At 25.7% G+C, this 15,155-nt stretch overlaps 1 protein-coding gene across 1 annotated transcript; it reads right to left on the bottom strand.

The window, feature by feature from the left end:
- Positions 1–2,808: 2,808 nt before the first annotated feature.
- LOC114120693 (UDP-glucosyltransferase 2) lies at positions 2,809–15,142 on the bottom strand. The gene is made up of 6 exons (XM_027982682.2): positions 14,781–15,142; positions 6,812–7,204; positions 5,956–6,387; positions 5,336–5,555; positions 4,163–4,382; positions 2,809–3,558 (listed from the first exon to the last, which is right to left on the bottom strand). The coding sequence occupies exons 2-6, from the start codon at positions 7,202–7,204 to the stop codon at positions 3,270–3,272; spliced, it is 1,554 nt and encodes a 517-aa protein (XP_027838483.1). The 5' UTR covers positions 14,781–15,142; the 3' UTR covers positions 2,809–3,269.
- Between the last annotated feature and the right edge of the window lie 13 nt (positions 15,143–15,155).

Raw genomic sequence — 15,155 nt, 5'->3', positions numbered from 1 at the left:
AATATCGAAGTAAAACCAATTAGATCAGCATATATTTAGGCCAGTGGTTCTTAATCGGTGTTCCGTGGACTTAATATAAGTGTTCCGACAACATTTTAAAATCAGTGAAAAAAATTGTATTTAGTATTTCTATTTTCATTCTTTTAACATTTTGTCTTTTAAAACAAAACAAAATGATATAAGTAAGACGTTTTACTAACATATTTGCAAACTGTTTTATGCTATACGTTTATTGTTTAATATATTAAACAATTAAAAAATTAATATAATTACTGTTTTATTTTACGGCTGTGTTCCGCGAAAACCTCATAAAGTGTTAAGTGTTCCATCATTCGAAAAAGGTTGAGAACCACTGATTTAGGAGTTCGCTCTCAGCACTCGTTGCCACAACATACGAAAATATTGCTAGTAAATGACAAAATTGAATAGTTTAGAATCTATACAAAGTATTAACTACCAATGTATGCATGTACACATGTGTAAGTATGAAAAGGTTGACAAGTGAGATTTAACTAGGTACGTTATAGTGATTGAGACGTTTGTTTTGAATGGCGTGTCTTTATTTTTTGTTATAAAATATGTATATTTATTGTTTATTTAATTATTTAATTTAATTTATACATTTAACGAAACTAATAGTATTATAATTTATAGCATTTATGGACTAGTTATAGTAAAATTAATCACAGCCCAAACATTAAATTTAATATTGAGAATTTAATTTCTAACGTTTCTTCTATTTCTTCTTCAATTGCAAAAGTAATTAATATTAGTTTAAACTGTGATGTGCAACAAGTTCAGATAATTATTAATTTTAAATGTCCCATAATTTGTGGTAAACAACGTTGTTTACAAAGTCCATATTATAAAACAATTGTATTCTTGTATTGGCTATTTATATTACTATATAATGTTGTAAAAAATGTCCTATATTATTTAGTTTTAAATAGATAAAGTTGAAAAAAAATATATAAAAAAAATTTAGTTATGTACAAGTCATTCCTTATAACTGTGCCTGTTACACAGCAACTGCAGAAACGGGTATAAATATTTCTATTGAAATAATGTGTCCAATCAACTGTAAATGTATTATAAAAGTAGATATAAATGAAACAAAGTATTCATGAAAATTAACCTGATAGAATAATAAAAGTGTTTTCTGGTTCGACAATAATAATTGTCTATGTCATTATTTCGATTGTCTTTTTTTAAACATTCAATTACAATATGGAACTTTTAACGTTTTGATTAAGTTAAATAGGTACCTACAATATTGTTTTGTGTCACTAGGTGTAGGGTGTATGTCTTTAATACTCTTTATACCAATCATTGTACTTGTAAAAAGATTGTTAGTGTAACATAGTTTATGAAAAAATGATATTGTTTAAAATTTAGAAAAATAGATTATGTGGCACACATTAATTTATTTATTATTTTAACTTATACGTAATTGTGTTACTTAATCTGTTTTGATTTCTTTTCACCGGATATTATTAACATTAAATCAATTCTATTTAAAAAAATGTATTTCCTGCCATTATAATATGATGAACCACTTAAAATTTTATAAAGTCCTAGGTTGATAACTCAATTATGTTTTTGTAAGGTCTAAAACTCTAAAGGCAATAATATTGTGAGGCAATAAACTACTAATCAGTTGCTAATTTAAGAAAAAAATTGTGAGTAAGAATAATGAATAAAAGTCAGAAACTTATAATCATCTGGCATTAAGCATTTAAGTATTTTTTTTTTTTACTTACATAAGAGTAGAGTAGTGGTGTATTATTATTAAAATAACAAATTACGAATAATTAACGGTTATTCCGTGTACATGTTAGAGATCGGTTTATTAACCGAATATAGGTACGGGTGTCACATTGAATAATTATATTTTATACATATTAATATTAATAATATAATATTATATTAATTATAAGATAATAATATATTATAAACAATTTTCGAAACAAAGTGAACTATTGTACTAACCAGAAACAAAAAAACACTTTAGCATCGGAAATTTTAAATCGTTTTATCCAAAAATCTTGTATAATAATTTATATACTTATGTGTCTCTACTTTATGTTGTGTACCTATATACAACAAGTCAAAGTTATGATAATAATATTTTTGTATTGATTTAAAATACCTACCTAAGATTTAGATAAACTATTTAATTTTTATTTTTTACTGTGTACTTATACTTTATATACATTTGAGTTAGCTATTATTACGATTTGGAAATTGATCAAATATGATTGATCGAATTTACAGACAAAAAAATACTAAAAACTTGTTACTTGGAAGTAATATCATTATTTTATTTGCACATGACATTCATAATGTTTATTGATCCCGGGATTTTATAATAATAAAATATCAAAATAATTATGTTTATATATACTTTTTAATTAATGATAATTATTATGTTTTTTCTATTTGTACCTGTTATAGTGTTTAGAATAATAATATTAATAGCACTAGTTTACTCGGGTTGAGACTAGATTATCGCTGTTCTAATTAAATAATAATTATATTTTGTTATCTAATGGATATTAGTGGGTTTCTTTATTTAAAGTAATTATTTTTTAATTAACACAAATTTTAGAATGTGTACTTATTTATTTCAAATTAAAAAACTGTATTGATATGATTTTGTTTGTACAGACTTTATCATAGATTTCATTAAATCATAGGTATACATTTAAAAAATTGTATTTATAAATTTAATATTGACCATATCACAATATAATATATCACCATATATTTAAAATTTAAATATAAGTAAGTATATAAAATTAAAACTCATTGTAGTAAAATATAGTATTTTAATTTTTAAGACCATAAATTATATACATAAATAATTATCTTTTTTTATTAATAATTCTAACAGTTGTGTATACGATTAAAATATTTAGGTAAGCACATGGAAAGCACATGACATTTTTTTACAGTGCTATAGTAAAGTAACTTATCACTAAACATGAAAATTATCCGTGACAGTTCATCATTTTAATTCAAATTAAATAAGTAGGTATAAAACTAAATGAAGTAGTAAACAATGATATTTATGTACCCTTAATTTAAGCATTTGTAATTTGTATGTGTACTTAATATACGTATCTGTCCTTTCCCAAATACCTATATAAATGTATAATTTTAATAGAAACTATTCTTGCACTGTTGAAATAAAACGTATCATAAAACTAAATATAGGTACGCTTAAATGGTTTTGTATAGTAATTCAGGTACAATACGAATTTAATGTTTCAGTTTTTCTTTTCTTTCTTTTTGGGTTCGGTCTTTTTGAATAATTTTTTATAGATAGTTTTGAGCACAAAGTAAATTAGATATAATACAGAAAAAATGATTAGCGCGATAAAACCGATGACATCAACTAAGTAGTACTTCCACCAAGGCATTCCAACGGCTGCGGTCCTCAAGTGTTTCGCTCCTTTGTGTCTTATTACGTACTCTGTCCAGTAGACGGCAGTTTCCGTTGCGTTCAATGGTCTGTCTTTGAACCGTTTTGATAGTTTTTTCGCATTTATAGCGTAACTGGAAAAAATATGTGCAACATTATTGTATATATTATATTAAAACAATCAACTACAATATTTGTTATATTACATACAATTAATTTAACATGATTTTATGGTTGTATCATTTAAACAAGTCTGGGCAAGTTAACTAATTATCTTAACTCGTTAAAAGTTATAAATCAATTTGAAAAAAAGTAACTTAACTTAGTTAAAATTAAGTTACTTTTCTTTTTTCATGTAAAATTGAATATCATACTTTTTTCTTAATACAAATACTTAACAAATAATATAATATAATGGAAGTCTTACTATTTTTTTTTTTAAAAAGTGTGTAATTGTATTAATAACATAAAGTAACTCGTTAAGTAACTTAGTTAAAAGCAACTTAACTTTAACTTTTTAATTCGTTAATATCCAGACTTGCATTTAAAAATTTCTTTGTTTAAAGAAATAGTTTTTAAAATGTGTCAAAGGACAAAATTTAATATTAATATGATGATTTCAATTTAAAAAAATCGAGTGATATGCAATATTTTCTTTTAAAAAACAAATTAAAGTGGAAAATGTTACGGAAAAGTGGTAAAATAATTATAAAATAATTGTTGTGTTCGCAATCTCACCTGTCATTGTTAATTATTTTCATAATAGCATCGTATAGAACATCTTTGGTCAACGTTTCATAGTCCAATATAATACCTGAACCCTGTTCTACTAGTTTTAATATATTTCTTGGTTGATCGAAGAAAAATGGTATTCCAATGATTGGTACGCTCGAGTGTACAGCTTCGAGTACCCCTAACAGTCCACCGTGGGTCATGAACATACGAACTTTTGGATGACCTAGAATTAAAATTCTGTGTTTAATTATATTTGTAATAAGCTTTACATAGGTGCAAGTTACATCATGATTTATAATCATACATATAGATAATTATTTATAACATACAAAGTAATTTACCAAGAAATAGGCAAGTATAATCCCATTTTTACGTAAATTTCGTCATTCTCCAAAGCCTTAAAATATAATATTTTATACTATTTGTTTAGAAAAAATAAGTGTGCTATTAGTATAAATACGGATTAATATGACACTAAACACTAGTTTAACTATAGTTAAAATTGTATTTTTTTTTTTTTTTTTTTGATTTGTTTCCCTAATAACATTCAGAATTTTTTCCCTTGTACATATTTTTTGTAACTATATGAACTGTTAAAAATGATTTTAAATTATTAAACTTGTTATAGGTATTAAGGATAATTGTATGTGATAATAGGTTATTGATATGTGGGTTAAGATGTTTTAAACATTATAGTAATTTATATTTATATACTAGCATTTTATAATTTATAAAAATTATTCGAACCTATAGTAAATATTATTATATCTATTTTATTTTGTATGAAAAATTATTAGTTATCATTAATACATTAGGTTAAATAACTCGTTCACAAAAAAAGTAAAAACGAAGGTTATCATTAATTTTTAAAAATAAAATAAGTTTTGTTTCACAGAACACTTCTTAACTTATATTAAATTACTTACTACATGCCTAAAAAATATAAACTTTAAGTATACTAAATAATTTATTAGAATTTCAATAAATACATTATTATAGAATAAAAAGGGAGTGAGTATGTTCGGAGAACCACTCTTAATAAAATATAAAGGGTGTACTCGTATTTGAAAATTTGAAATTTTTCATGTGTGCAATTATATTTAAATATGTAATATCTTTGATATTAATTGTATTATATATATATATATATATCAATATAATTAACTTATTACATACTTAAAATATCTCTTTGAGGCATCCAATTGCTTATATACACGTTATCAGGTTTGTCTTTCATTTCTGCTTCATATTTCCACAAGACTCTGATAGGTAATTTCGCAAACACTTCTTTAAACATTTGCAATACACTTGGCGGTAGTGTAGATATGCGAATCAGAGAACCAAATGTGAAAAACATAACTCCATTTGGCGAGTCATCAATAAATTTCAATATGTCCTATTTACAAAAATAATATAAATTATAGTACTCACAAAAGAGTTTTACATTGTTAACAAGATTCAATAAATGTAATAAGTTAAAAGTTTTAATATATGGTTAATGTGACACGTATACATATAGTTTTATAGTTGCACGTACTATATTATATAAACATACATACTTACAATGGATGTATTATTCATATAATGAATAACTAATTAATGATATTGTTTTAAAAACAATTAAAATTTACGTATATTTAGTACCTATTTTTTTACATTATAACCTACGATATGGCATTTCTTATATTCTGTCTGGTTTTTTTTTAAAAAATTAATTATTATATTTTTAGGACCACGTTTAATTTAAAATAAAAATGTAAACATATGTATACATTTAATTTAGTAGTGTGTTTTACCTTGGGTAAGGGTCTAGGGGGTTTAACATGTATTCCACCAATTTCCACCATGTTGGGAACAAGGGGACGTGGGCCATCCAAAGAAAAGTGTCCGTTGACAAACACCATAGAAGTGTTGTAAATTATTTCGTTGATATGAGGTACGTCTGGTCCAAAGTTCTCTTTCAACAGTTCATTTGCTGGCCATTCACTGTGATATTTCCACGCTAATTTAAAGTATATATAGTAAAAAGTGTTGATCATTCGTTCTTTAAAGTTCATCTTTCCAGCTGCTCTTGTTACGATCGTTGGTATGTAGGAAGGGTTGTCTGGGCCACCCACACGGTCGTAGCTCCAAGGCAGATGTGAGCTGGACATGATGGACAATAGGGGTGCCTTGAAATGGTATGCAAAACCAACATCGCAATCAGCTCCAAATATTTCTGTGAAAACCTAAGAACAAAAATATAATAATCATCATCGTTGTTTTAGCTTGAATAAGTCAGTATGACTTTGAAGTAAACAATTTATGAAATCTTTAATCTTTATAGATAAGATATGAAACCTGAATAAAAGTAGTTCATACCGGCCCTAAAAAAATAGGTAGTGATATTTTTTTGTATGTCATTTCAGATTTGGATGAAATTATACGTATTTTATTGATATAAATAATGTCAATTATTTTGTTATAAATCAAAAACATTATTGGTGGGAACTTTTAAGTATATTGTTATGAATTTTACTATATGCAATGACATTTTCAAAATGTTTTGACCAATTTCAAGACGTTATTATCCGTTTATACCGATATGAACCTCAACTATTTTTTAACAGGTAAAACAGGAAAACGATGAAAACATTATAAAACAGCACTGACCGCGTCGAACTTGATGTCGCTGTGGAGCAACGCTTGCACCTGGGGCAGCTTTTGGTGCTTCCGACAAATGTTCATCTGATGGTCGGCGATGAACCATTGGTTGGCGAACACGCTGGCCAGGTACTTGAGCACCAAATCGATGCCCACCGTGTTCATCGCGGGCGGGAACGTGGCCGACACGTCGACGTCCGTGTAGTTGGCCACCGGCGTTTTCTGCGGGAACGACGTGATTACCGTCACGTTGTGACCGCGCGCCGCCAGGGCCTTCATCACGCTCTCGTACACCACCCAATGGCTGCGGCCGTTGATGGGGAACACTCCGAGGATGTTGGCTCCTTCGGCGACGGACAGCGCGCCCACGAGGGCCACCAGGAGCAGCCCGACGCACTTCATCTGCGCAAGGACAACGAGTAAACCGTATTAAATATTTTACGCGAAAATACGCAGGGCAGACCAAAGCCTAAGACCTAGACCTTAACCTAACCTAACCTTAGGTCCCAAGGGGTGGGTATAGAAAAGAAAAACACCGGTGGACTAGGCACCGAGTGTAACCGTCCGTTCGAGTCTTATCTGTATTTTAGCATTATGTATTGACACTATACTCGTACACGTCAAAAAAGTGTTGAGCCGTAAACGTAGTGTACAGAGGTTTTCTTTTGTGATAGTATTTAAAATTTTTACTCAAATAAATAGATCGCTATCAAGTATCAGTTGAAACAGTACAGCTCCCGTCATTCCACTTGTACACATGCCCGCTAATTGACGCGGTGAACAGTGTTACTATTACATAAGCAATCATGTGGTAGGTACATTTTAAGACTTTTGACCGTGCCTTAAATTTAAAATATAGAAATTATACGTCTAGAAAAGTTAAATGAAATTCAAACGGAGGAAAATAATATGCGAAATAGTACATAAGTGTGCCTATTTTCAATTTTAAGAGGGACGACAACGTTTTTTAGAAATCTTATATGAGATATTTTTTGTAAAACATAAATTATTGTTTTGACTGTTTTAAGGATTTTATTTTTATTTGCATTAACAGAATTTCACCTACTCATATTACTCATTCGTTTACCTCAAAATTACTTTTAAAAATCATAGCTTAATTCCTTTGTATTTAGTAACAACTGAAATATCCAATTTTTCGATGAGTCAGGGTTAAAATTAAACTCATTTCATTGAGCTGATGTCACACCGCTAAACTTCATTGACTTCTGATAAGTTCTATACCGAAAAAATTGTCAGGAAATTTGAACATGTATATTGTATAATATGTTTCACACTAATGAATTTATATCGGCGCATTGATTTTTAAATATACACATTTATTTTGTGCGAAAATAGAAATAAAATAAACGTTTGAAACACATATTTTTGTTATCAATGGTATATGAAATAAGACTCTGGTTAGGTTTAGACATGAAAATTAAAAAGTGCAATTAAAATGTGGGAAGATAAGTAGGTACTCTCCATTAATTACGATGACCATTTACTACTATACTTTACTATCTTTGCACTATCACACCGGATATAAAACGTGTTTTTTTGACATTCAAACATGTAATTAATAATTATATTTTGATTTGGAGTTACCTTGTATTTTAATAAATGTATTATTATTTATTATATTTATAAATAATAAGCATCATATTTGTGACACTAAAAAATGCGTTAAGCTAATGAAGGTATTATGTATAAAAATTAATTATTTCAGACAATTATTTTAATGTGAACGACAAAAACATGATTTCTTATTTCTATTGTTTAATTCTGTGACACTTTGACAGTTATACAGTACAATTTTATTGAATTAATTATTGTATTCATTATTACTATAATAATCATAATTACATAATATTATTTCATATTATACAATCATTCAAGAATCCCGAATGGTGTATTTTTAAAATACGATTTGCTTATCAAAGATTTAACTAGGAAATTGATAATTTTGACTTTATTAAAATATAATTACATTATCTTTGGCATTAGTTATTTGTAATACAAATAAAGCAATATACCTAATTATATGTGCTTGTGTATTAAAATACATTTGTTTACCATAACAAATATTGTGTTCATAGTTATTAAGTCAGTATTTCTATTTTGAAAATGACTGGTATATTATGTAACATTTTAAACGACTTCGATTAAAATTTAAAGTGTTCTTTCTATGAAACTGTTTTTACTATAATAAATGTAAATTTCAAATAATATGGTTTTCAGAAAATTAATTAAAATTGATTTACAAATATATCCTACTGTAGCAATGAGTTTGTACATAAATTGAATTTGTTAATAAAACTCACTAGTTCATAATTATTAGGTACTAGCCATTAGTAGTTGACTTGAGATAAATAACCAATCGTATTATAGTAAAACATATTATTTATGTGATGATATAAATTAATATTATATATATATATTTTAACTAGTTACTACATATAAACAGAATATTTATTTGAATAATAATAAAATAAGCTTGTATATCATTTTCAATGAATTTTCTTAATTTTTTATAATAATTTGGATTAATTAAGATAAATTCTCTATACTGTAAAAAAAAAAAAATGTAAGATGATAAAATCATCGGGCGCCCGGGAATTGGCCCCAATTCACCTTTTTTTCCAAAGGTATACGGTAATTGGGCCACTAAAATTTTATATTTATTAGGTACAGGTAGGCCCGGTAATTGGGCCACTAAAATTTAATATTTATAATAGGCAGACCCGGTGATTGGGCCGTTATTATATTTTAAATTGTAATAAAATAATATATCTTTTTATATAAATTGATACAATTCTTAATATTGCAGCTCACACCAAACTTTACTCGAAGCGACTGCGTATGCCTTATCAAAAGGTAATAAATTATCCAATATCTTATGATATAAAATTATCAATCGTTATCAAATGAAATGGATAAAAATAGTCATACGCGTAGTGTGCAAAGATTATGAAACCTAACTCGAACTACAAATGCCGTCGAGTCTTTTCATTCCCATTTCAAAAATAATTTCTATAGGTATGTCACATCCAAATATACATAATTTTTTAAATGTTTTATTGCAACTTCAATCAGAAGTTATATTAAGATTAGAAGTATAGGACAATAAAAACAAAAAAAACGAACTTTAGTTCGACAAAATTTTATTCTTAATGAAATTAAAAAATATGAAGAAGGGGAAAAAACCCGATTTGAATATGTACTATCTGTATCATGTTATTTTAAAAAAAAAATTCTATTTTTAAATATTATATTAGAAAAAAAATATTATTAAATAATATTATTTATTATTCGTCTGACTTTATGGATCTAAATGTTTTGTATTATATTTTTATGTACCTATTAGAAAATGATTTTTTCATATTATTTTTTTTTTGACTAATTTTATGGTCCTTATATTATATTTGTAAAACGAGTATTGGCATTCTTTATAAAAATTATTTCATATTTGACTAATTTTATGAACTTTGTTGTATATAAATTAGTTAAATTTGTATGGAAGTATTTAAAAAAAAAAAAAATATTTGACGAATTGTATTTTTATATGTTAAAAAAGTAATAACTAGTTATTAAACTAATTAAACATTATATTGTATTCGTATTAATAGTATATTTGTATGCTATACTTTTATGGCCCAATCTCCGGGTAGAAAAATGTTAACAAATATTTTATACAAAACAGGTAGTTAAAATGTGGTCCAATTCCCAGGCGCCCAAATCATCATTACTAAATAAATTCTTTTTTTATCAGGTACAGAATAAATTGTTATTTCTTTATAGATGTTAGTAGTATATAATATAATATACTTGAGTAATTGAATTATTTAATATGTATACCTACATAGTATTTAGAAAAATTAATAGTGTATTTTCTCAGAAATTCAGAATGGTTAAATCATATATTTTAATAACTTTCAATACACTTAGATGTAAAATAGTGAAGTGTAATACATTTTAGAATTTGAATGGAGCGATGAATTTAGGGTATTGATTTGTATGATATATTTATTTTTTAATTTAATTTAATGTAATAATATGTATGCACAATAAGTAGTTAAAAAAAATGCTTCGATCTTCAACTTTGAGAGCAGTTTTTGATAGAAAATTGAATCTACGAATAATTTGTATGTTAACACTTTGAAAAATAAAAATAATAATAAGGAAAACGGGAATTTTCACAAAAATCAAATTTTAAATAAAATTGATTTTGTTTTTTTTTTTTTTGGTATATTACAAAAATGAATTATCAAAGATATTTGAAATTTTCACAACATTTTTTTTATAATTGTTTATAATTTGCTATATAATTTTCAAAATATTTTGACTCCTTTTGAGATATTTATAGGAACGAAAAATATTCATTTTTTTTTTAAGAAATGTTCGTTAGAAATTATTTTCTGGGTAGAAATGATTGAAAATTTAGTATAAAGATCCTTACAAGTAGTTTATTTTTCAGCTAAAAAATATTAAATATAAAATCTATAGTTACAATATTTTTTTTTATAAATGTTTCAAGTCAAAATGTTAACAAAATTCATCAGAATCATAAAAATTTACAAATTTGAATACAAAATTGTACATAAGTAGTTCATACTAGAACTGCAATTGTACAAAGACGATTAAGTTTTATAGAAATTGTAAGTTAGTTTGGACGAAATTAATCGTATAAAATATAAAATAAATGATAAATTGATAAATAATTATGTTAATTATTTTGTTATATGTAATTTAAAAACATTATTCGCAGGAACTTAAAGTATTATTATGCATTTTGCTATGCATAATGACATTTTTGATTTATTTTAAAATATTATTTATTTAAACTATGAATATATTTTTTCTATAATATGGCATTTACAAAAAGATTTTTAGATGTTACTAAATTTTGAGTAATATAAGTTGATATTATAGTGTAGTGTGTATTAATATAATATATTATGATAATTATTAAATACATACTAATAATATAACGAATGCTATATTCTCTAAAAAAATTATATTCACAAATCGTAACAGGTACTAAAAGTAAAATTGATAGTAAAATAAATGACTTTAATAGCTATATCATAAAATATAGCTATCATGAAATTTAATGTACTAGTTGCAGATAGGCTGACATCATAGGCAAAACTGCGGGTCATGTCAGTTGGGCCTGACCTAATGCCGACAGGTTATCGGCCTTATTAGAAATAATTCGGAAAGGGTACATACATAATAATATATTGTATAAAAAAAAATTGTATTTAAAAACTAAACTACTGATTTTGTGATATAACATAGTGACGGAAATGATATATATTTATATCTATTTTATCACTGTTAATAACAAAAAAAAACATAATATGGTATATAAAACATAAGCTTTTTATACCAGTCACCAGATGTAATTATATAATAGTAATTTATAAGAAATAAGAATAGGTTTTTAAAATATTTTATAAAAATCAACAAATGAAAATTATTTTTAGGTATTTTAATTTCTATTTAATTTATTTTTATTTGTGTATATTTATTTTAATATGGGTATTGTGTACTTTATTCGATTGTAGAGGAGGGATTTGAACAATATGTTTTCGTTAAATTCACATGAAAAGTAATGGCCGATATTGAAATTATATCTTTTTGGAATTCAATGTAAACTTGAATATATTGTGCAGTATGACTATATAGTATAAAAAAATGTACTATTATCTAAGCATGTTGAACAATAATACAAGAAAACAAGTTTTAAGTATTAGTTGTATTAATAAAGGTAAGTTCTTCTATAACATTAAAAAATATACAAATTTATATTGCTAATATTTTTTTGACGATGGTGGGAACAATTTTAAAAATCACTCAACTTCTAATGTATAGTACAGCGGTACCCATTTGCCAACCTTTTTTAGTTTTATAATCAGGAACAGAATATTTTCCTGAGAATTTTTATGTATTAAAATTGAATTTTAATTTATAATAGTAATAATAGTATTCAATGTGTTGATAAGTGGAGTGGATACCTATCAAAATATTAGCATACTTCTTTGCTCATCTAAACTTTAAATATTTATATACTAATTAATTACTCAGAATTCAATTTCTCAAAAAATAATCTCGAAAAAGAATCCTTAAACAATAGCCTTTAAACGAATTATCTTTTCTGAAGGTAGGTAGTAGGTACTTTGAAGTTTTATGTTATATAATGTAATAAATTAGTTATTAAAAATGTATTAACAATTAATAATATAAAAACTTCTTAGTGAACAATTATTACAATTTTTTCAATTTTTATTTTTATACAGTTTATAATAATCATTATTTTCAATTGATTAAATTAAAATATGTTTATTTTATTGTTCAAAAATATTAATTTATGCAAGTTAACCATTTTTTTAAACCTTGATTAATGTTTTTGTGTCTTATAATTTTACTAAAATTTATAAAAATATTTTTAAATATAATAACTAGAGTTTGATATATATATATTTATGTAAGTGGATCATAAATAATAGAAAAAGTAAAATAGTAGACTTTAAGATTCGTATTCTAGGAGTAGTTTTATAATTATAAATAAAGTCTTTTGTAAAATAAGTAAGGATAGAAATGTGACAATAAGAAACAAACCATGATATTATTGTGTAATGTGTATGTAGTATATCAATCTCTGTTATAAATTTACAGTTGTTTCGTAAGATCAGTCAGAAAATCAATTACTATTTAAAACTAACCGTATAACTAGACTTTACCCAGTGAAAATAAACAACATAAAATACGGCGTTATATTATCTTATCTAAGTTTTAGTATGTTAATGAGTAATGATTCTGTATGATTTGGCCGAATTGAGAGATTGTGACCTCGAACATCAAGCTAGTAAATGTTTCCGTAATTCTAGTAAATAAACGTAAGTATAAACTCAGGTTGATACACAGATTTGTATTTATGTTTCTCAGAAGTACAAATTTCAGATCATAAGTAAACTGAAACCCAATCAGTTGATTAAATATTATTTCTATATAGCTTATAGTTTAAATATATGTTAGTCCATGGATAAATAAGAATTGGTAAACCTAGCTTTTCAATTATTTGGTTTGAATGGGCAACCCACATATCCTGGTGGATTGAATACATCAATTGATATATTTTTAAGAGTGGTTCTAATTACTTTTTGAACTTTTACAATATTTCTAAAAATAATCTCTGAAACATTCGTCAAAACCGATTGGAAATTTTTTGAATCTATAAACTACAAACATACGGACGTTACCTTTTATTTTGACCAGCAATTGGTTAAATATTATTTTCCATTTTTAAAAATTCCATAACAACGTATGAATGTATGATGGGTTGACTAGTGCTGTATATAAGCAATAAATTTTTCGATTTTCGCGGGTCAAAACAAAATTTATGTGCTAGTGTGTCCATTCTATAGCGACTTTTATGAAAAAACAAAGCAAAGAACACTCCTCGAGTCTGAAGGAATATGTATCAAAAATAAGGTGCCAATTAGTTCAGTCTTTTCTAAGTCTATAAGCCCCACACAGACGCACATTCATTTGTATATATTCAAGTATATAAAAGTATAATATTACTCATTTGGATTATTAATTGTTACTACAGTAATATATATATATTCCATTTATTATCATAATATCATATCATATCATATTATAAGTATTTACTATGTATACGAATTTTTATGTACTTTAATCGCTGCTCAAAGATCAATAAATTAGTTGATAATATAATTTATACATTCAAATTATTCCTATATTTCCTTTAAATAATAAATATAATCAAATAATAATCCTATTTGATTTTTTAAAAGTGCAGTTATATATAAACTTTAAAAAAATATGATATAATTTGAGTGTATAATATCAGTTAAATATTAACATAATAATACATGAATTGTCTAAAATACGTATTATAGTTGTATATCTAATAATATAATAATTTGTGATTAATTCAGGTTCTACTTACGTTTCAACGATTGTCAGTGATATAATAACTACGAGTATACGATTCTAACAACGGCGCGCGTCTACCAAAATTTACAAACGTTGTCTTACGACGATTGTCGGTTATGTAACGATCATAGGTTATAATACATTTCTTCAAGAACCTACGGGATAAAAAAAAATCACTGTTCGATTTCGATAAGAGTGCGTTAAAAAAATAAATACAATTAAGAAAAAAAAATTGCCTGTACAGCGTACAAGTATTATCCCGATAAAAAATAGCCTAGTGCCGCCGTCGAATCACGGACACACACTAATGCTATTCATGCGGACCGTCGACAGCGCGTCGTCGTTTATAATTATTATATTATTATTACCTACTGTTATTTTCAACTAG

The sequence above is a fragment of the Aphis gossypii genome, chromosome 2 (genome assembly GCF_020184175.1).
Source record: "Aphis gossypii isolate Hap1 chromosome 2, ASM2018417v2, whole genome shotgun sequence".
Lineage (NCBI taxonomy): Eukaryota > Metazoa > Arthropoda > Insecta > Hemiptera > Aphididae > Aphis > Aphis gossypii.
Note: the sequence above shows the minus strand (reverse complement) of the source record. Positions and strands in the feature narration are given on the sequence as shown.

What these genes read in the sequence shown, in the direction of transcription:
- LOC114120693 (XM_027982682.2), bottom strand. Translation starts at nt 7,204, where the DNA reads ATGAAGTGCGTCGGGCTGCTCCTGGTGGCCCTCGTGGGCGCGCTGTCC. An exon ending in GCCTCAAAGAGATATTTTAA is followed by an intron (nt 4,383 to 5,335) that starts GTATGTAATAAG and finishes TTTTAATTCTAG; the next exon opens with GTCATCCAAAAGTTCGTATG. An exon ending in AAAATAATTAACAATGACAG is followed by an intron (nt 3,559 to 4,162) that starts GTGAGATTGCGA and finishes TATTTTTTCCAG; the next exon opens with TTACGCTATAAATGCGAAAA.